Below are 24,286 nucleotides of genomic sequence, written 5' to 3' on the forward strand. Positions count from 1 at the left end.
GGATGAAGACTCTGATGAAGCTGGACCAGGCGACGCCGAAGCGGCCGCAGGTGGCGGCTGGACAGGCTCCTCGGGCCCTCCAGCGGAGACAGGAGGCTGAACGGGCCCCTCGGACCCTCCAGCCGACGAGGCATGAGGCTGGTGTGGTTCTTCGGAACCACCAGCTGACGAGGAAGGCTGCTGGACGGGCTCCTCGGGCCCCCCAGCAGAAACAGGAGACAAAGGCCGGAGCGGTCCGTCGGACCCTCCAGCGGAGACACGAGACGAAGGCCGGAGCAGTCCCTCGGACCCTCCAGCAGAAGCCATCACAAAGCCAGCAGGCATGGAGTCCACTGGCAGACATGAAGGAAATGGGTGCTGTGCTGAGCACTGGCCCTGCTCAGACAGCACTGACACGGGGCACTTCCCAGGTGGCTGCTTAAACTCCAGGGGTCCAGAATCAGCTGAGGACTGGGACCTAGCCTCTGGGGAAGCCCTGGAGCGGCAAACAGTGCCAATGGCGGCTGAATCATGAAAAGCACCTTGAGTAGGACTTAGGCTTTCTCCCTGCACGGAGTGAACGGGTGGAACCGGTAATGCTGGAGCCAGAGCTACTGGGGCCTGCGCTACAGGCGGCACTGGAGCTACTGGGGCCTGCGCTACAGGCGGCGCTGAGAGTGGCACTGGAGACTGAGCTGAGAGTGGCACTGGAGACTGAGCTGAGAGTGGCACTGGAGACTGAGCTGAGAGTGGCACTGGAGACTGAGCTGAGAGTGGCACTGGAGACTGAGCTGAGAGTGGCACTGGAGACTGAGCTGAGAGTGGCTGCGCGGGAGGTGATATGCTGTTCACAAAGTCATCTGCCGCACAGAACACCGCCCCTGAATGAACAGTCATACAGTCCGCAAATGGAAAACAGTCCTCACTCACCACAGCCGGCGAATTAGGAGTCCGAACGTCCAGCTGTGGGGTGGCGCGCTTGCGGCGCGATCGGCGTCTCCTCCCCGCAGACGGCTCCGACGGGCCGGGCAAGATCGCATCCGGCGAGTCGGGCAGCGAGGCAGGAGTGGCTGAGAGAAGGTGGGGTGTGTGCCGGAGAAAAGCCTGTATGGTCGGAGGAAGTGAATTTAGTAGCCATGGCAGGCCGGAAAAGAGCCGTTGTAGCCGACCTTCCACGGCGCGGCGAAGCTCGTGCGGAGGATTCTCCAGCCACAGCCCGAGGAGGATCTCCACATTGTAGCCGATGTCATCCTGGAGCTCCTCGGACGGATTGACTGCCGCTGGGTCCATGGTGGCTGGTTCGTTCTGTCACGGTTTGCGGGGCAAGCCGTGTGGATTTGTAGTGAGGATCCAAAAGGCGGCAGCTCTGGTGCAGGTGAGTGTTTATTTACAGCAGTGGGTACAAACAGCAACAGGGTGTGAACATGAAACCGAAACCTAAACTGGGTAAACTAACACACAAACCAGGAATGACGGTGCAGGGAGGTCCGGGGAAATACATGCAGGGAGACCGAGGGGAAACAACACAGACGAACCAGCAACTACTATGACAGAAGACACAACTTAAATACACTCAGAGAACACAGGGGGATTACATACAGGTGGGGACACAGCTGGGAGTAATTAACATGACGAGACTAGGGAGGCAAACTGAAAACACTCACATAAGACACAGACCTTCACAATAAAACAGGAACTTACACATGAAAGGACACAAACTAAGAAACGCGGACTAGATACAGGAACACACGGGCAGAACAGAGTAAACACTAACCAGAGGAAGAACAGAACCAAAATCGCGAAGAGAAAACACAAAACGCTGGGTCAAAAGGACCCAGGATCATGACAGCTAATAAGGGTGATGAAGAAATGGTCAAGTCAGCAGTAAATGCGCTTGTTTGTACTGTACAGGACGGTGTAGGAATAAAAATTACAAAGAAAAATCGTGTAAAGTATTAAACTTACTGGTACTAGGAATTTCTTTATCTCCTCCAAGGCGTGACTCATGCGGGAATAGGCCTCTCCAGGTGGAGCAAAGACCTCAATTAAAACGTGCAGATCGTTACTCAGATGGGCGTATTTGGCCTCCCCGCTTTTCCTTAATTCTTCTTCCTGTAAAAAATAGAAGAGGAAGGGAAGTTTTTTGTGTGTTTTTTTTAGAAATTCACCAAATTAATATCTTTAATATAAATGTTTAATTTGAATAAATCAAGGCGCCATTTATCCTCCCTACAGATGCTGCACATCTGTAAACTGCTTTGGAACGCCACCTCCACCCCAGCTCCTCCTTTTCATGCTTTTTATGTCTTATCTATTGTCACTGATCAGTTCTGTGCCGGGGGCTTCCCATCATTCTCCCTGCCTCAAGCTCCTCGTGTATGCAGATGGAAAAGGGCGGGGAGGTGTGCTCTCCCCGCATTATGCTTTCCACGTCTGCACATGCCAGGCGCGAAGGGGGTCCCTGAACAGAGTCATGCCGCCAGATATCATTTACTTCATGTTGAAGAATGGTCTTTTTATTGTAGTGGTCTTGACTGAAAGAGCACAATACAAGCTTCGGGTTAACACATAGTAATTGCACTACTGCATAAATTGCTGGATTATCAAAGAGCTGTTTGATTAATTATTAATTTTGATATCAGTTTTTTGTTATGTGTTTATTGCAGATTTCAGGGTGGTTGAGGAGCAGGTGTACTAAGCAGGCAGACAGAGTGAGGTCTCCTGGTGGACAGGTGAGGCATTAACCTTTCAATAAATATTCTGAGATGGAAGAGAAAGGTAATGGATTGCCAGAGGAAAATATCCATCAAAATTAAGTTAAATGGGAAAATGAACAAATGCTTGCTGAAGCTATCACACTGATTTCCATTCTTGCTAGAATTCCAGCTGGATGCTTTTCTAGTAGTCATTTCCCCTATCATTGTTAATATTTGGTAAAAGCTGTGGGATATGGAAGTGAGTTTTTGTCAGCTTATGGAGAAAGTCATGCCAGGGAAATAATAACAACCACTGCTTTAAAGCAACGCAGCACTGCACATTTAGCAAAGATGCAGGGCAAAAAGAAAGAATTTCAGGAGAGAAAGTTCAGTTTGGATAGGGCACACTGCGCTGATCTCAATCTTACATTGTGCACCGAAGTAAACATGTTTTCAATACAGACTCCCACACAAAACTCCTCCAGACTCTGTTCACAGGAGCACCTTTAATTCTTCACCCGGGCCCTGCAGAGACCTGCCTTAGGCTTCACACTGACATTAACGGCTTAAAAGATCTGCAGTATAGCTCGGGGCAAGTGGTAACTGTGTTTTAAAAGGAGCGTTAAATCAATTCCACATTTAACAAATAATCAGAAGTGATGTGAGGCCTTTTTTCTACTTGTACTAGTTACAAACGCAGCGGCTGCATTCTGAACAATGTACAGAATATTCAGTCATGTCAGAATAAAGACTGACTAAGGATTTTTTTTTAAACCTGTTTTCATTCATCCTTCGCTGCAACAGTTGGGTATTGAGTGCTTTTCTCAAGGACACCTTGATGGTGGCTGTTAAGAGAAGTGAGAGTGCCACTCATGCACTTTACTTTATCAGCCAATCTGGGGCTTCAAACTTTTGTCCTTGCATCACAGAGCCGATGCCTTCCCTCTGGGAGAAGCCGGCTTTAATTAAAAATTTCTCCCAAGATGTCATCATTTTTCACTTTCTCTGTCAGCGAGCCTAGGTTATTGTGTATCTGATCAAAACATGCATGTGGGCAGACCAATCTGTCTGCAAGCTGGTACAGTAATTTGTCCCTGAAACACTAGATAGCGTTACTGCCTGCTTAATTGAAGCTATTGTGTGGTTCACTGCTGTAAGGATTATATGTTGTGTATATAAACAATATTCTGTCCTGCCTGCGGTGTTAACCTTGACTACCAGGAAATAGTCTGGAACCAGAGAGGTGAAATAAGGACTTTTCAACTCTATGATTAAGCACCACATAAACTCTTACTTGTACACGAAGTGTAATATTGAGCATATGGTTTAATATTAGCTTGTGAGGTGCTCTTGTGAAAATGTTCCCAGCCTACCCTCCTTACCCTACTGCTGGGCTGATGCTTCTAAATGTGGAACTGGATAAGGTGGCAGAAATGTGTGTAGGCAATGTGCTTTTGAATGTAATAGGGCTTTGGCGGCGTCTGCTCGACACTGCCTTGTGGCCAGATGCCTTGAAAGGCTGCCAGCCTTTCACTCAGGACCTCTGGGAGCCAGTCTCATCACAGAATGCCTCAGACTTGCCTAGACCGTACACAAAATCAATACCCCTCAGATAACACCAAGCAAAATCAGATCATTATGTAGCCATTGTTGGTAAGAGTCAACTGTTAAGAGTCTATTATTGTCCTGTGTGCTGGGTGAATACAGCCGGGGACTTTATAAGGACAAGGACTAGAAAAACAACACGTGTCTTCCTCAAGATGAATTTCCATGTCAGCGACATAGCAGGGGACATAGTGAACATTAAAATTGCCGCTTGCTCAGTATAACAATCTCAGCAAAGCATGCAGGTAAATGAACTGTTATGTTGCTGACAGTTTGACTGTTATTAACATTTTAGTGCCTCTTTACTTAATTTAGCACACCAAAGACAAGTTAATGTAGCACATGAGCAAACTCAATGGACTTAGTGGCAGTAAGCCAAAATTGTAAATGAACTCCTGCACCAGCCAAGGTACATCCAAGAATTAGATGGTGCAAAAAAAATATCTTCATCTCAGTGCCTTCAAAAGGAAGACTTTCCATCTCACCATTAGGTCCATAAAAGGTCACTTTTATTGTATTAATTTCTATTTACAATACAAAGTTTAAACACTTATTACTTAGTCTCAGTTATTCAGTTATATAAATTTTCTGTAACTGATATTTGGTATTATCACACAGAAAATGACTGATTTCATCTATTCTGCAGATAATCTCAATCTATTTGGTCCATTTTTAAAAAAAATGTGTTTGCATGTATAGCATTAATATTGATCTTGGTAAAATAAATATTAATAACTGCATGTGTCTTGTATTAATAATGCTGTTTCCAGACATGTACTGCAGAGCTGAACATATCTAGACATTACCTGACTCGAGGTGCATGTGAGAATCATAACGTCTAATGCAGCCAGACTGGACGTTAGCCTCTCAGCTCTCTAATAAAAACACTGTGTGATGTTAGACTGTGCTGATGTGCGAATAGAGCAGCTAACTGTCTGGTGCATTCATCTCCAGCAGGTGACCATCACGTGTGCACGCTCTATCCTGACAGCTTGTCTAAATCACACTACTGAGTTTTTTTAAAATGGTAGGACTCTGTGTGAAACAGGCTATTTTCTGCTGCGTGTTATCTTAAAAGAAAGTGTGAAAAAAAAAATCCAACTTGTTCATGTCTAAAAACAGAAGCTTCTTTAGTTTGGGCATACATGGCTAAGTACATATCAAGATCATCCTAAAACTCCTATACTGAAAATCTAAGGGTCACAGCATAACTTCAGCTGGACATGCTTAAATTATTTTAAGCATCAGTCTGTGTGTATGTAGATGCAAGTATATGATCTAAAGGCTGCGTAATACACGTATTCATAACCTTAATCAGAACAGTTATTAAATGGACTGTATATAATTTACACAGATGAACATTAGAACAGATTTGTTTGAGGGGTTTAAGTCTCTCTGGTCCTGCGATTACGTTATTGATGATAACATAATTACATAATCATATGTAATTAATTAAACATAATTACATTTACTGTTCCAGTGGCATTTATTGGAAGTTCATGTTTTTATCTTTCTGTTAAATATCAACAGAATCCAAATCACTTTTATTGTGTACACACAAAAGAAATTGATCTCCCGTTTCTTTGCTGCACTCAATGGACTTAACACAATAGACAAACAGACAATAACAATACGTGTTCTTCTTTGAGGACTTGACAGTATGTATGTAGTATATAGAATATACAACATACAGTATATACAGCGTGCTTTTGTAGCAGGTATGGTGGCTGTTTAGTACAGACACCATGTGAGCGATTTAAGTGTTGATCAGAGTGACAGCCTGTGGAAAGAAACTGTACAGACGTCTGGTTGTTTTGGTGCTCAGTGCTCTGCAGCACCAATCAGAGGGGAAGAGTTGGAGGTGGCCGTGTTCAGGGTGTGCTCATTTCCTGATTCTGGATTTTTTTTTATAAGCCCTGAATGGAGGGCAAGGTGACACTGGTGATTTTTTTCTGCAGTCCTGACTGTCCGTTGTAGTGTGTTCTTGTCCTGCTTTGTGGGTGATCCAAACTAAACAGTGATGTATGTGCTGAAAACCCCTGCTGCTAAGTGCTCCTCCATGTTCACAGGTTGTTCTCTAACTATGCCTGTCTGCTATATGTTCCTGAGGAAGTGCTCTCCAAAGACACTTAAGAACTTGTTTTTGCACATAACTGCGAGCTGCAAACAAAGCTATGGGAATGCTGACAGTGAAAGGAAACAGCAGTGTTGGACAGCCAAACTTTATGCAGCATGCTATAAGCTACACGAGTTCAATAAACCTGAAGAAAGCTGTAAATTCGAATAACAAATGTCTTGTAAAAAAAGAGGGAAAAAAGTGTAAAAAATGAAATCAGTTAAAGCCTCTGTAAAGTTGCTCCAACAGCCTTTGCACTGTTTTGCCCTCAATATGTACTCGATGTATTGAAATGCAGCTCTAGTTTCACCAAAGAGGCGATAAGGCTGAAAGTCTTTTGTCATGTCTGAATGTCTGAATCAGAGGCTACAGTAATAATAGCAATGTAACTCTAGAGCAGCACAGTGCGACCTGTTATGAGCGTGAATACCAGATCCAGCAGGCTGTCTGTGTACACGCTCGGATAAGTTTGGCTCCAGGGGACCACATGTCAGCAGAATAAATGACTTTGGCAAAGAGATTCATTACTTTGCCTTCATAATTGACGATTACAGAATATGCTATTAAACAACACAGAAAAACATTCCCATTTTTCGCCTACATATGTTTGTCAAGTGAAAGCTATTAATTTTATTCTGGGTGTTATTCATCTCAGTTACTGCTCAGATGGTGTTGGTTAAAATATTCCACTGTGCTTTTGGTAGGATTTCAAGAGCTTTGTCTTTGTAAATATTTCTCTTTGATCAGCCAAACAGCTATATCTCAGCACCAATCGATAGACGCCTTACCTTGTCTTTATCTCTCATGGACCCTTTGCCAAGGATGGACATCTTCACTCCTGTCTCCTCTTGTAATCGTTTCATAGAATTTCCCCGTGGTCCCAGCAGCTTCCCTACAAAATTAAACTATGCAAGAGGAGAATAATGGCAATGAGAGACCTTATCAGAGTGTCCTGCATACCTAAGAAGAGAATTAATAGTTAAAAAGCTGATTTATATTTCCATATAACTGTTTTCTAAGCATCCTCTCTTTTTACGTGCTGCATGTAAAAGGGATTTGATCTTTTCAGAGAAAAGGTTAACCATGAAAGATCACCGCTGGCCATTAGTTATCTATTATCGATATAACCTCACATTCCACTGATCATTTATCATGTGAGAAAAAGCTGAAATGTAGCCTGTAATAAATCAATATAATGGTGCTCTGTGTGTAGCACATTAAAGGTAAATGCAACTCTCATCTTCATTCCAGCATATGTGTCTGTCCTGTGCTTGCTCCATGCCCTCGATAGTCATGCGTCTTAGTGGCGTTTAGGGTCATCGAAGTCATGCTAAGAGAAAGGAAACGAATGGGAACATGGACTCAAACCAATAATATTCCTGAGACTGTTCCAGAGGTCAGTGCTGAGATAAAGTCAGAAATAATGACTTTCTTCCCAGTGGGAAATTAAGTAATACTATCCTGATGACAAACTATTAGATTAAAGCCTTGGGGCTATCATTTCCCTCTTACTGTGCACCAGCTAGTGTTCATACTGAGAAAAGTAACTCTGGGTAGCCACAACACTGCTGAGATTAACAGTTATTAAAAGGTAAAACTCATAACGCGACTGCAGTGAGTCTGGCAGTTTTTGAAAACATGGGTGGGGATGACTATTAACACTACTTAACACACAATTTTTAATTGTTAAAAAACCCAGCTTCGACTTTCAAATGTTTCCTGTTAGGTGAGATTAAAAGTAGACCACCTCCGGAGTTGAACAGGTGGTCAGCCGCCTACTGCAACACACTCTGTCCAGCCCTAAAATGACATTAACCTTTTCACAAAGCAGGTTCTCCTACCGTGAGAAGAGCTCATAACCTTACTGCCAGCTGTGTGCGGCTGCTGCAACGCAACTCCAATAACTGCTCGCTCAGCTTATTCAACCTAAAGTGTCCCGTCAATTTATGAAACAGACACTAATTTTCCATCTATCTTGTGCCGGGCTGACTTATTTTAATGAACATCATTAACACCACAAGTGAATGCCACAACCAGGATTTTGAGGCGCCAGGGGATGTGTATATGAAGAAAAAAAAATCTGCTGTCCTTGCCTGTCCTCTGATCTGAATGATTAAGGCGCCTTTGTGGATGCCTTTCTTCAGCTGCTTTGACAGGACTATCCTATAGCTGGCAGGGAGCTGGAGAGCAGATGGTCGTTGTGGCTACATCGGGAAGCCGCTCGCTGGGTGGTAGGAGAAGAGTGGCCTGTTTTCATTAAGCTAATGAATGTCTGGAGCCATTCTGCTGCTCCATGGTGAGCAATTTAAGCTTCGGAAAGGGGTATGGTTCAGTGTTAAATGAGGTTTGAAATGATTCTATATACCCCCTATAGTCTTAACACTGATAAGTGTGCAGATATTAGAAGGAAGGGTGTTGTGCATGCAACAATTAAGCGCAAAGACATTTCAAACATTGAACAAATACTCGATGATAAAATGGCTGGAATGAAACCCTTGTTTGTACTGTATGCTGTATTGCACACTCTGGGTCTTCTTTTTCTTTTCTTCTGAAAACCAAATTTTAATGTTTTGGTCTCCATACTGATTCTAAAATACGAAGCTCTGCGCTGTGTAACCTTACAAGTTCACAGGGTATAACGAAAAAGGTGAAGATTGAGTTGGACACAGCTTACAAATGTAGCTGAATAAAGCACTTTTCAAAAGCACCTCAGTGTGTCTGTTTCGTGGTTGTGCTTCCTTCAGTGGCCTGCATCTGCAAACAAACAGTCTGAAGACACGTGTGTAGCATTGTTTTTTAACTGGTTTGCCTTTTGTAATGGCATCTCAGTATTTGCAGCATGTTTCATTGTGTTGCAAATGCGCTGTCAAACTGATGAATGTACGTCTCAGCCGTCTTGTGTTTTGCCTATTTGCATACATTTTTCTAAAGGAGAACTCCATCAAGAATTAATCCAACAGAGGTGTGTGAGCAAACAACAAAGTTCTGTGTGGCTCCACAAGGTGCTACAGTTAATAAGGCACCTCACTAGAGGTCCCCGTGGTTTTTTAGGCTGTCCATCAATGCTACATGGGTGCGATGCTACATTGGTGGGTAAGTCTTAAGCTGCGCTCTCAAAGCTAGGACACCCTGCAGGCACAGGTAATCCCCACAGTAATATATGTAATACACATCAGTTCTTCCTTTCCCAGTTTTACAAACAAGATCATCCCAGCTTCAGCTTCTGTACCGTATGTTCCTAAACTCCAACTTTTATTTTAAAGATGTCAGTAAACACAGATGTTTCTGTGTTAAATGATTTAAAAAATGTTGACACAACAAGAAATGCCTGTGAGTTTTCATTTAAAAAAAGGGGTTATTTTCTGTTCACACTTTTTGGTTGTTGTGTTTGCATTCACACCAAATGTGAAAGCTGCCTTCATCAGTGACTGAGACCTGACATTGGATTCTTCGTCACCTTTGCAGACTTGTAAATCAAAGGATGAAAATGTGTGAACCAAGAGTGATCCCAAACATGGAAAACTTGGAAGCAACGGGGAATTATATGCACTGTATTAGTTTAATCCTGGTGAGCTGCACAACTTAATGTCTCCAGCTTGACAACTACCAAATCCTGTAGAAAAGGTTTTGTAATTTTAAAGCATCACATTTAAATGAATGAATGAGTGAATGAATGAATTAGAAGGTCTGATTATATGGGGAATACCACATATGTACATTATTCATAACAATACTGCCACTGTTGTCTATAAGGGGCTGGACTGATTTGGTGAAATCACTCCTGCTGGCTTTTGCCTTTTATGTTTTTTTTATGACGTCCTATGTTTCCTACAATGCTGAGATCTTTGTACACTTAAAACAGACCCATTTGTGAGTGCAGACCAAAGGTCTTTTTTCCATACATTCAAAAAATAATGACACTTTGAAAATACATTACAAGTTCATTTTTATGCTCCTAAATTTAAAGTAATAAATGTGATTATATGAGAAAAGCTAAATAAAAGGCAAACATCAAAGGAGGCACTCAGCGCCCTCCTGATGTTTCCCCTCATATTTATTTATTAATTTTATATATTTTTAAGTGCTAAAGCAGCTTGTTTCCATTCTTCAGTATAAGGTCAGTTCCAAGGGAAGAATACTGACATTTTGCACCTTGTCGAACCACTGTGGCATTGCATATCTAATAACAAAACAACTTTTTAGCTTTCAGGTTGGAAAATTTGTTGCCCTTTTATGCAGTGCACTGGGGCCAGTCAAGATCAGCAGATGTCCTGAGGGCACTCACTGCCAGGTTAGTGAGCTGTGGTACTGGGGAAGTCCAGGTCCTCTCTGATAGGAGGATTAAAGCTTTAGGTAGAGGTTTATGCTTTAATGACAGCTTGGGATGACTGGGCTGCGAGCGTGTCAGATGAGTGTGTCCTATCAGCCCCACGGACATTAAAGGAAGCAGATGAGTGGTTGTTTGGGGAGCAGTGTGGCAAGGGGAGGACACCTGGTGAGCTTTTCAGAAGGGCAACACAGTCAAAAGCCAGACGTGCCTTCTTGCAGATATCTATCCATTACAATTTGCATGAGATTCCTATAGTGCATTTCATTTTGAGATAATAGTGTCAATCAACAGCATACTGTGGATTTTTTTTTTTTGCCATATCCAGATATTTCACTTGATTCTGTCACATTTCTAAAAACGAAGGCATTATGTACTACCAGAAATGGACTGTTGTTAATATGGGAAGGCACAATCTTACAATTTTTTAAGTCTCACGAGCAGACATCACATCACACAGTCATCACATAAACACTAACTCGGTAGGATCCAGAGTTGGAATTGTGATTGTATCATATAAGTGCTTAATTTTAATTCACACCCTGTACTCCCTTGACTGTATTCAGTACTTATCTAAGGAAAACACCTTTCCCCGTGATAGGCCTTTCTTTAGGACATTGACATCTCTGGGCAGACAAAAATGGGATTTCTGTATGGGCAGCACTGCAGCCACAGCACTATTTAAAGGTCACAATAACAGACAGATAAGCTCAAAATTGTGGCATCCACAAGGACAAAATACAGTTTAATGTGTTTTGGGCTCTCCATTTACCTGCAGAGGAGATAGTTAACCTGCTGAGATAATAGTTTGAAAATACCGGGTTGAAATGTGTCCATTTTATTTAAGAAAAAATCATTATTCTAATAAAAAGGGAACAACTATTTTTTAGATAATATTCTCGTATATTCAGTTTTGCAGAAATCCCTAGCTCTACACTCAAGGTAGCTGACAAGGTCAGCCAATTAAAAACCACTTCATACCCCAAGGTTAAGAGATGCTAATCAAACTGTCTCATTAAACAGCAGAGGATAAATTCTAGATGAATCTAAATGATAATGTCTTTGCTGATTATCTTAATCATATTCTTTTGCTGAGTAAATAGTAACCTTAGAGCAAAACTTCAAGACTTTGACGAGAACCCTGTGTAAGGTTCATTTGTTTACATACCAAAGAAAGGACAGATACAGATGAACTTCTTTCACCTGCTAACTGAACTCAACGCTGTTTCAAGGTCTCATGGTGTTTTTAGAGAAGATTAAAAATAGAAATGTTGGTAAGGTCACTGAAGCAATGTCTCAAGGCCAAATTTCTTTTTTTTCACAGGCTGTATAACAAAACAAACAAACAAACAAACAAAAAAATTGCTGTAGATTTTGCAGAAAACGTTGCAAAAAAACCCCCACACGGGTAATTCATTATCTGATGGGTCAGTCTGCAACAGTACATAAGATAAAAGTAGAAAGGTGGTGTAGAAGCTGCAGTTTTACCAAGCTGAATTCATGTATTCCACACATGCTGCTGCACAATTTTATCAAGATTAAGACACTTTTACAAACACACTGTTTGCTGTAGCTGAAGTATTTGATCTCAATTATGAGGTTGGGTTACTATATTATATTATTTGAGCATTTCCATTGTAATTCCACAAATGTTGAACTTTATACACAGTAAAAATAATCTGCAAAGATACAGTAAAATGTGCTGTTTTAAAATGAAGGAATTTTCCATATTATTTTTTTTACTTATGTTTTTAAACCACACGTTGTTTTTTTTGCCATTTACAGAAATTTGCTGTTAAAAAATGGGTAATGTGCTGGAAGAAAATTACCAAAACATTTTCTGTTTTCTGTTTTTTCTTCTTTTTTTCCCCACAGTGTACTGATGAGCCAAAACATTATGAACAATCACAAGTGAAATTATCTCAGAAAAACAGTGCATTTCAAGATCTGAGATTCAAATGAACAGGCTTTGAGTCACTGTGTTTGATGCTGGTGAAATGCTTATGGTAATGGTTATTGTCAGACAAATGGGGCAGAGAATATTCAAAATGGCAAGGTTTGAGAGCAACACCTAGTCACAGCGGTGGGTACCTGGATAAAATAGTTTGGGGGCGTGGGGGGCAAACTATAGACAAGCACCCCAGTGTTGGCGGAGACGTGCAAGTGAAACAGTGATCTGCTCCAGTGCACAACTTTAATGATGTTGTGCTATCGCAGGTTAAGTATGCAGGATATTCGTCATGTTTTAGCTCATGAGTGTGGTTTAAGTGTGTGATAGTGAAACACAGATTAAAGTATGTTCTCAAGTGATCATTTTGTGCGGAGAAAGAAAGAGAACAGTGAAAAAATGATCTGCTTGTGTCAGAGGAAGATCTGTCCAGAGGTTCTAAATGACCTTTTTTTTTTTGCTAATTTTAATGATGAAAAACAGTAAAAAACTGTACATTACCTCATTTTTTTTAATTAAAATGCCAAATTACAGTTATTTACTTACATTTCTGATCAGAAAAATTTGTTTTCTTGGTTCACTGTTATGATTTATTAATTTTTGACTTCTCGGAGAAGGCCAATGTTTGGGCATAAATATGTGATTCAGTCCAGTGAATTCAGCTGAAATAGTTTCTTTTTCCTTGTTTTTTTATGAAAGGTGGTCTAATAAATTTGTGCAGCACTGATGTGCAAATTGCAAACCATCTCTTATAAATGAAAACCATATCCCCGTACTATGCTGTGTCTGTATTGATTTGGCAGCATTCTTTGTATCTGCATACATTTGAAATGCAGTCAAGTGATACTGTATTAACAAGCAAGTATACTGTGTGGTCTATACTTGAGTCAATGACGTTATCTAGCATTATTATACACTTGTGTGACCCTGGATTGTCTTAACGTGACTTTAACACGACCATTATCACATCTATAGCACGGAAACATTAAACTAGACTACACTGCATACATGAATTAGACTAAACAGGACTTTTCATAGGCAGTATAGACAGTTAACAAGAGGAACAAATGATAAACTAAGAATATTTGAATCCTCACATTTTTATTAACAATACCGTGCATTTCCTGCTGTGACATGTTAAAAGTGAAAACCTGCAGCGTGTCTGTCAATGTGCCATTAGGAGTGATTTCATTAGCGCTGGTAGTTTTACTCACAATTACACGTGATCTTGTCAAATCTAAAACTACTCAGAAGGATTCTCTCATGCAATAATTTAATTACTTTGCATTTAATTAGTCTTCAGTAAGATGGAAGCTGTAACCAAGAATGAGCCCTGCCAGACTACTGAAATGAGAGAGAACAGTGTTTTGCACGGCCACCGGTGACAGAAAATCTGACTGGACGTTATTGAAGAGTTGATGTCACAAACACAGAAAATTCCAGTGTAATTAAACCAATTAGTTTGTGCATCTTGGCAGGGCCAGATGTTGTGAAAGTACAAAATCAAATATCGATCAGTGAACTGAGGACCAACATTCAGATCTGTGTGACACTGATGCAAAAACATTCATTTAACTAGGTTCCCCCCCCCCCCCCTAAAAGTTCTGGATATTGTGCCCAATTTACCTCATGGCTCCAAGTTTTGCTCTGCTTTCTTTTTAGTTTGGCTCATTCACTTTGCAGGCCATGCACTTGATCAGAGAGTTGCTTAATATGCCAAATTATCATTAAATGAAAGTGCAGTGTTACCAAGATGTTTAAGATAGTGAGACTGCAGTCTTGCGGGGTGCTGACTGTGCAATCAGGTCACAGAAGCTGTTGTTGGACAACTGTTTTGTCCCTCTGGACTGCAGCTTTGCTTACTGTGCAGCATTGGCAAACTTGAGCTTCTCTATTGCACCTGTGAATTTCATGTTTAAAATGATGAAAACACTTTAAATGTATTTGTTATGTACCTCCGTGCTTCTCGGGTTTTCTTAACTGCAAGCTCCACTGATTTTCATTAACCATCTAATCAGGAGCAGACTCACACATGGGACTCAAAGTGAATGCAATTAATCAGCAGGTAGGATATAAAGCAGAACATGCGCTATCTACAGAAATTTAATTTTACCTCCAATTTTTACGTTTTCAAGAAGAAAATCGATGCTTCCGCAGAATCCATATGTCTGGCGTTATAAGAAAACCCACCAGCTGAACTGATGGATGCCTGTAGTGTGTGTCAGTGCTCTTCACACCCACCCAAAAGCTTAATATACACTAAATATAAATATAATATATTAAAAGCAGTTTGTGTGCTCTAAGTGAAACGATATTTTAACATTTACAGTGAGGATGCAATTTTGACCAATAAGACATCTTATATTTGGATAACAGATGTGGGGGAAAAAGAAGCACAAAAACACATTTCTTTGTCTTTTTTCCCCCCCAAGAAGCCAATTCAGTCACTATTTTTCATAGTGTTTAAATCAATTTAAGTGAAGAGGTCCTGAACAAAGCTTAATTAGTTGCTTAATGCTGACCTGAGGAGGAAACAGCAAATTGATTTGTATGTAGAGTCCTGTGGGGCTCCTTGGACTAAAGCATTGCCTGTGCTCAGGACAGTTTTCAGATTTCCCTCTCCTCCCAGCACCATCTATTTTCTAGTCGTGTAACACTGTACGATGAAGTCTTGAATGTACAAAAACTGAAATATATCAAAGTAGAAGCAATAACTATATGATTTTGTCTCTGGGATAATGAAAAAATACGTCAAAGAAAGTATCTGAATTTTTTACAGAAAGACTTCTTAACAATTTGTCTCATTGGCTAAGTTAAAATGCACTAATCTTCCACTATTTTTGGCAAGATACTGAACGTGGTGAAAACCATTTGGGTATTCAGAAGGAGGTGGTTTTCAATGTAGGACTAGTATTTTTCAGGTACTGGGAGTAGGATGTGTTCCAATATGTGTCTCAGTTAAGTAGTGACACGCAGTCTTTTCCCTTCTGTGCACAAACTAGACCAAAAGAAAGGCACACATTTCCTGTCAGGAGAAACAAACTTACTTTTAAACATTATGGAAGATGTGAGCAGGTATGTTGATATGTAAAAATATGGTAGTGCTGACCTTTTCAAGAGGGTGGTTAGAGGAATGAAAGAGGAAGACTGTGTTCTAAAATCTCATTTTGATGAGGTAAACTAGGCTATAAATTGTACATCCATTTTTCTTTATCAATGTAGCTTAGTGGTAAAAGTGGAAGGAACCATCAGAGGATAGGTACACTGTGGCTGAAAAGGGATACACAGGTAGGCTGTGGTAATTTAAATGATGTTTAGTTGGTACTGAGGGGAACGAAGTGTGCCAAGAAAATATTCCCTACACAATTACACTGCCACCACCAGCCTGATCTATTGATGCAAGGCAGGATGGAGCCATGCTTTCATCTTGCTTATGCCAAATTCTGACCCTACTGTCCAAATGCTGTAGCAGAAATCAAGACTCATCAGACCAGGCAACATTTTTCCAATCTTCTGTTGTCAATTTTGGTCAGTCTGTGAGAACAGTAGCCTTGGTTTCATGTTTTTAGCTGAAAAGAGTGTCACCCAGTGTGGTCTTCTGCTGCTGTAGCCCATCTGATTCAAGGTTACACGTGATACTGTTACTGCTTTCCTATCTCAAAGCAGTCTGGCCATTCTCCTCTGACTTCAACATTATATTTTCACACAGAAAACTTCCTCTGACTTTTCTGATCATTCTCCGTAAACCCTAGAGACGGTTGTGTGGTGAAAATCCCAGCAGATCAGCAGTTTATGAAATACTGGCCCCAGCCGTCTAGCACAAACAGCCATGCCACCTCCAAAATCACTTAAATCACCTTTCTTCTACATTCTGGTGCTGAGAATGAACTTGAGCAGGTCGTCTTGACCGTGTCTACAAATCTAAATGCACTGAACAGCTGCTATCCGATTGGCTAGTTAGATATGTGTTACAGAAAAGTTAAACAAGTGTGCTTAACAAAAATCACGTTTCTCTAAATTAAATAAAACATATAATAATACATATTATTATACACATAATACAACATCTTAATGTCAGCTAGACACAGAGATGTTATGACAAGGGAAAAAAAGACAGGAAAGTACAGCGTGAGTATGAAGTGTATTAAAGGCTTTTTCATGAATGTCTGAACTCAAGGGCAGTGGAGCTTTCCATGACTGCAGTGGCAGTACAGCCTTTTGCTGCTCCTCAAGCAGCTGTGTGTTGCTTAGCTGCCTGACGGAGCAGCCTCATTAGACCACGTTTCAGACTTTGTCAGTACTGACGTTGCATAACTCAGACACAGAGCAGTGTCATGGAGTGATTTATGGTTACTGTTCCTCACTGTACCCTTGGGTGCTTTAGTCTGCTGAAAACTTTGGTTTTTGGTGACTACATCAAAATAAACAGACAGCATCCGGTGACTTTCTAATAGCCAGTTTGAGGCTCATGGGGATTTTAGTGTAGAAGTAGGAGTTGTGAACAGGTGAAGCCGACCTGGAGGGGAGACTAAAATGCTGCTAAAATGACTGAAAAAATATAACACATACTCTGTTCTTCTTGCACTTCCATCACAGTTTAATTGTTCGGATCACTTGCACATTTCCGAAAAAAATAAAAAATAAAATGTAGGACCCTGTAGAGCTGTTATGTCTCTTACCTTTGGATACTGTTGGACAGGAATGAGAACTCTTTCGGAGAGCTTGATGTTTTTATTGCTGATAATGTCTAGGTATTTCTTGGTGTCACCATCTTTTCTTAATTCATCACCTTCGTACTTTTCAATCTCTGCGGAGAAACAAAATAAGTAAAAAACAACAACAGATGAGATAATAATGAGTTTGTTATGTAACTGAAAAAGCATCAGCCAATAAGCAACTGCAGAATCACAACAAAACAGCGTCATTTTAGACCAGGAACCATTAGCAGAAATTTAACTCACACACTGAATATTTTGCTGACTATTTCTTATGTCAGCTGTAAATATGCTCACGTTGCAAACTTAATAACAAAAGATAATCCCGCTGACTCCTGATATGTCCTTTCACATCAGGCCCTGCAATCTCATGATCCAGTAATTCCAATCAAAATAACAATAGAGCCAGTCACACTCAGCTCGCACTACCTCACTTCATTACGAACTGAGCTCTTGCGGGCTGTCAGGAGTCTCTCCAACGCAGCACAGCACTTATGCAGATGTTGGCTTAAACATATAAAACGTTAGATATTAGCGGGTAAAAGCCATTTGGGGCGGTTAAGATTAGATCTGTAAAGTAAGATATTAGGATCCTATTTGCAGATCATTGGTTTCAATCAAACTGCACTGTTTCTCCTTATAAATTTGCAAGGTAGGCAAATCTTGTGCAAATTGACCCAAAAGTCATTTTGTGCATCCCCAGCCTTATTGCAATAAGATGAAAGATGAAAGGTGGATATTAGGTGCCCAGTTCAGCATACTATATCAGCTTGACAGGAGTGGAAAGACTCCCTGAACAATGATATCTTTGGACAATTTTTTACAACACCTGAGCTGCAAGGCTAAAAAGGCATTTAGAAATGAAGCTGTTTGTTGTGCCTACACCCTGCTTTGTCACTAATTATCAATCATTGTAAGTTGTTGCATCACAGAAACTCATAGATGTGACTACTCCTGAGTTTATATATAGAAATTCAGGAGTTTGTTTAGAAGGGAGTATTGAACCGTTCAAAACAAATATGTACGATTTTAAATTTAAATTGATCGACTAAATTGACTTAAAAAAAAAACTAAATGTCTCAATTCGACCATGTGAACATTCAAAGCTTTAGCTCAATGTTCCGGGTCTTTTAGAGAGTTAGCTTTTGCAGTTTTATGAAGTGAAGTTGATTTTCTTCACTACTGTCTGTGAAATCACATAGACGAAAATTCAACAGCCTGAAATGAACCAATTTCTTCCCACTCGACACAATCTCTGATTGTGCCTGATTGTCCGAGGAAGATCGTTTAAATTGGATCATGTTGTCTCTTTTTTGCAGTTTCTCTGAGATGACTCTCACCAGAGCTGCAGAACCGTCTGGGAAAAAAATGGAGTTCATGAAAAGTGAGCGCAAGCAAATGAGAGGGTGCCTTTTTAGCTTTTTAGATGATTAAATATGCTTAATTACAAAAAAGTAAAAAAATAAGGTTTTGTTCATCGCTTCTAAAAGACTTTCTTATATTACACAAAACCTTATATTTTTATCAGATCACTTCCACTTGTATCAAAAATATGCAAAACCATATTTTTCAATGTAGCCCAGAGCGGCAGTGACAGAAAGGACAGCTTTATGTAAACCAAGCAAACACTGAGCAACACTCACCCAGACCTTCATTACCTGCCACTGAAAGCAGACTGCACCTAATGCTGCTTGTGGAGAGCACAGGTAAACAAGACCCCTCCAACCTTTTATTTCCCTCAACATAGCTGATTCACCCCTCCTTATGTGACACTTGACACCAGACAAGTGTCCCCAGATAAGAGGAGCTAACATAATACGCCTTTGTAAAAATAACATTTTGCCAAAGGAGATAAACCAAATGCAGCTCAACACACTTTTATATTTTGAATTACTTTGGCTTTTCATACAGTGGAAAAACAAATAGTAAAGCGCTAAAAATGAAAATGAAGCATGCTATCTGAGGAAGCTAGTCTGTTTTTAATTACGCTAGCCATGGGGATGTCACAGTCAATCAGTTGATTGTAAAATGTACAAACTTGTGATCCTTTAACTTTTTCTCTATTGGCATTATCAAAAAACAAACAAAAAAAAAACCCCAAACCCATATCTACTGACGTTCATTGTTTATTCATGGCTTTCTAGCAATTGTTAGCATGCTGGTGGTTAAAATTAAAATATAACTGTCACGGTTCTGGGTCATGTTGACCCAGCTTTCTGTTTTCCATGATTTGGTGTTTTTCTAGATTATGATTTATGATTTGATTAATCAGTGATACTGTTTTGATTATGATTATTATTTAGTAGGCTTTGGTCAGTGTCAAGTCTGTCTCTCTCTGTCTAGTCCGTGTCTTAGTAAAGTGTGTTTTGTTTCCTGTTTTACTTTGAAGGTTCTTGTTCCTGTCTGATGTCAGTGTTCCGGCTTTGCTCTCCCTGTCTCGTTAGGTCTTATTTCTCCCAGCTGTGTTCCCCTTCTGTCTCTAATTGTGTGGATGCTTTAAGCATCCACACTATTGAGTTCCTCTTGGGACTTCCGTACACTTTTTGGCACTTAACTACTTCCGCAATTTTCAGCCGATTTTCACCGTTCAAATTTTAAACTATTCTGCTATTTCTGCTAATGTGTGCTATGTCTTTTGGTATTTTTCACTATTATACTTTTTAAAATATTAAGCTTAATTTGTCCCATTGAAATGAATGGGAAACTTCTGCAATTCTGCTAAAATTTGCTTGTTTCTGAAACTTAACTACTTCCTCATATTTTCACGTAGAACAAGCATTCAAACTTTAAAATGTTCACAAATTATTGGGCTATTCATGTGTGATTCAGCTTTTTCAAATCTTTTACCGTTTTACTTTTATGCCTCTTAAAGTTTTGAGTTGCACAATTGTGATTTTTCACAAAATACATGCGTTGTTATGGTTGCTATGCTCTTGGCTTCCAGTGTGCCACTGAAGCTTTTGCAGTCTTCTCTTCATGTCCGAACAACTGTTTGCTACTTGCTCAATTTTCACTCAACTTCCACAAATTATACATCAAAACGTAGGTATTTTTGCTGGCTTTCAGGAAATGTCACTATCATTGTTGTGGGATTTATAGAATTTTGGCAAATCTCCTCAGACCAACACAAACTCTCAAAACTCTGCATAGAAAGTCAATGGAGAGCTTGTTCAAAATCATCGCTGGATTTCTGTAATGAGAGGCATATTTGAATCGTCATATCTCCTTAACGAAGCAACTTTAAGACATGAGGCTTGTCCCGGTATATCTTCAGACACTCCTGACGCTCACAATTCAAGAATTTCTTTCTCACCTATTACCGTTCTGAAATGAGTTGGACTTGTTTGAGGGTAGGAAATTCGTCCGTCGCACAGATTTCTTCAGATTTCAAACTCTGGAAATGAACCACTTTTTTCTCTCGTCATAACTTTTTGTTGGATTTCGACAGAGACCTGAAAATTTCCATGACTGTTCACCAAAGCCTGCTGTCTCTTACATTGAAAGAATGATATCAATGCTCCAAATAGATTTCGAGTTACAAAGCGTTGTTTGAGGGCAAGTCAAGGCAGTTTTTGCTTCACTCTACTCAGTTATGGTGCATTACAAGTCAAATATCTTTAATAATTCATATTTTAATGATAAATTGTTAACACTGGAAGATTCCCCCATCTCTTCTGAACAAAACGGTGTAAGAATGACCGCTCTAGCCCCTACGGTTAGGAAATTATGGTCATTTGTTTGAGGGGAGTCGTCACTATGAGAAATAGACTGCAATAATCCTGTGCCTCTCTGTGCTGCCTGTGTAAACAGATGCACCTGTTTTGTCGGGAAAACGTAAACAGCCACTCTGATTGGTGGATTCAAATTCAGCAGCTCCCAGGCTGACCTAGAAACTTGTGTGTGTGTGTGTGTGTGTGTGTGTGTGTGTGTGTGTGTGTGTGTGTGTGTGTGTGTGTGAGAGAGAGAGAGAAAGGCTTTTAATGGGATGATCTCATTCTAAGATTCAAATTCAATATATTTAGACTGGTTGACTGAATTGGATCTTGTGTGTGTGTCTCTCTGTGCATGTGTGTTTCCTTCTGTGTACATATTTCTGATTGTGTGGCTGTTATATATTTTTTTTGCTGATTTTTTTCATTTAACAAGTATATTTGAGGGACTCTCAGCATGTTCAGCATTTTTTCAGCTGTCCATTTTGCTTTTCCAATTTTTCTGTTTAACTTATTACTATTGTGCTAAATCAAACTATTTCTGCTATTTTATAAGATTTGTGCTTAATATACTATTTCTGCTTTTAATAGGATTTGTGCTTAATATACTATTTCTGCTTTTTATAGGATTTGTGCTTAATATAGTATTTCTGCTAAATGTAGTATTTATGCTTAATCATACTATTTCTATATATTTCTGCCAGGCAGCCAATCCTCTGTGCGAACTCAGACACATATCACATATCAGGGCCTGCACGGCTTCCCAGCCAGCCAATCATGTCTGAGGTCTTCCGTTTCCTCTCTCGTCATATCTCAGCGACGGTTGTACAAAGAGCAATGAAAATCGCAGTCAAAGTACACCAAAGTCCGCTGATTCACCCAGCACAAGAAATATGCCTCTAGTCCACCTAGTTTTTGAGTTACACAACGTTTTGTAACTCCAAAAAACTGCGTTTTTCGCCTCTCACCGCGATCTAATTCTGACTCCTCATCACCCTGTTTTTCAAGACGGCTCCTCTCTTTCCCAGTGGCGCAGTTGGTAATGACATGGGTCTGCAAGCCAAAGATCGTGGGTTCGATTCCACCTTGGTCAACATGTTTTTTTCCCTACAAATTAATACACTGTCACAGACCAGTAATTCATATTCATCATTTATTACAATTCTGCAAACTGTTATGATTTTACCAGCTTTTCTAATATGGACCTCACATTCTTAACACTCCATGGCACAAATACTCTTCCCTTTAGGCTCTGTGTATGTGTGTGTGTATCAATATTTCTCCCATTTTAAAGTATTACTCCTCTATAATTGTATTTCTGTTAAATCAAAGTACTTTTACTACATCTTAGTACTTCTGCTCAATCATAGTATTTCTGCTAAATCATAGTATTTCTGCTACTTTTTGGTACTTGTGCTAAATACAGTATTTCTGCTAAATCATACTATTTCTACTATATTATATTTTTCTTTCTAAATATAGCATTTCTGCTATATAATTGTATTTATGCTATGTTATAATATTTGTGCTAAACCAGAGTATTTGTGCTGAAACATAGTATTTCTGCCAAATGATAGTATTTCTGTCAAATTATAGTATTTGTGCTAAAACATAGTATTAATTTAAAATTACAATATTCATAGTTCATCACAGTGTCTCTGGTAAATCACAATATTTCTGCTAAGTTCTGCTATGCTATTGTATTTCTGCCAAGTATTATGTTTCCTCTAAGATATTGCAGTTCTGCTAAGTTATTACATTTTAGCAAACTTCTTTTGCTTCTGCAACTTTTCAGCTTTTTCAGCTAGTTTTTGCAGACAGCTTCAGCTTAAAGCATCCACACTGCATTTTCGCAGGAAATGCAAATTTTTCTAGTTCCTTGATGACTCCCTCAGTGTATTTAAGCCCAGTGTGTCTTTGTGTCAGTGTTGTGTCGTTAACGTCTGTTCACCCTCGCTTCCTCTGTGTGTTCTGTTTGCCAGCCTGCCAACCTGTCTAGTTATTCTGTTCACCCAGTTTAGTTAGTGTTTTTCCTGTTCAGTTTCATACCTGCAATAAAGCTGTGTGCTTTGAGTTACTTCCGCCTCCGTGAGTCCTGCGTTTTGGGTCCTCTCTTCCTGCCTGCCTACACACAGACATGACAATAACCTGCTGTTTTAGCCAGTCAGACATTTAGTTTAAATACCTCTGTGCCTAATAGATTTTAAACAATGTTTTGTTTCCTTCGATTAACAAAGCCTTTTAGTGGAGCAACCTCAGAGATGAGGTTCGGGTCAGTGGATGGGTGAACAAAACATTTTTTTGATAACAGATGGAAGTTGACTTTGTGTTTTACCTTAGGGACTTTTTTAAAAGTATCATTTACTTTCTGCTGGGTAGGCAAGCATTATTTGCCACTCTGTTAGTCATTTTAAAGGAGGCAGATGTAGAACATCATAAATTTCCTCTTGTACTCTGTGCCGAGTTGTGCCCTGTAACTGCCTGAAACACGATCTGTTCATAGTTCATCTGCAAAATATCCATTTGAGAGCTATTTGTTGTTACGGTCAAATCGACTCATTTTATTTTGAGAGATAAACAAAAATATTGGGATCAAAATGACCCCAGTTGGTGTCACCATACAAACATAACAAAAATACTGTTTTCTGGAAATTATATAAAATGACATTTATTGAATCAGAGAATAATTAAAAAAATCATTTAAAGACTAATGTGGATTGCACTAAAATGATAACAATCAGGCTATTTTTCAGATGCTTTAAGAAGAAATCTGTTAACATTTTATTGTGATGGTTGTTTCTTACAGTAGTTTGGTAGCACTTGTGTTTTGCTGCTGGGATAAGGATTGATGGGATAGACACTTATTCTGGTCTGCAAACTGCAGGTGAACCAAAGAGGCAATTGCATATAAAGGAAAAGGAAAGAGAATAAACAGGCTTGCAATCTATAAATCCCGAGACACACTCGCACTGATATCATCTTTGTCAAAATAGCAGGAAGCAAAAGGAGACTAAAGATCAGAGAAGCAAGAATGTGCTTTGAAGGTCACTGGTTACAGTCTGCACACTGGACAGAAAAAAAATCTCATTTGGGGAGCTAAATGAGTAAAAGCCTCTCAGTGACTATTGTGGTGCTCTTGATCTTCTTTGTTGCACTGCCCAAACTGCTTCAGCAGAGCTTCTCAGCAGCC

At 39.9% G+C, this 24,286-nt stretch overlaps 1 protein-coding gene across 1 annotated transcript in view; it reads right to left on the reverse strand.

Moving 5' to 3' along the window:
* The window catches only part of khdrbs2 (KH domain containing, RNA binding, signal transduction associated 2), an 80,716-nt gene that overhangs the window by 48,007 nt on the left and 8,423 nt on the right, over positions 1–24,286 (reverse strand). Inside the window, exons 2-4 of the mRNA XM_085369370.1 lie at positions 17,351–17,478; positions 7,185–7,301; positions 1,945–2,091 (exon numbers count right to left, since the gene is read on the reverse strand). Coding sequence (XP_085225496.1) covers positions 1,945–2,091; positions 7,185–7,301; positions 17,351–17,478 — 392 coding nt within the window. The remainder of the gene's footprint in view (positions 1–1,944; positions 2,092–7,184; positions 7,302–17,350; positions 17,479–24,286) is intronic.

The sequence above is a fragment of the Diplotaxodon limnothrissa genome, linkage group LG13 (assembly GCF_057381915.1).
Source record: "Diplotaxodon limnothrissa isolate DT_005_m linkage group LG13, D_limnothrissa_male_GT1.1, whole genome shotgun sequence".
NCBI classification, from domain to species: Eukaryota; Metazoa; Chordata; class Actinopteri; order Cichliformes; family Cichlidae; genus Diplotaxodon; species Diplotaxodon limnothrissa.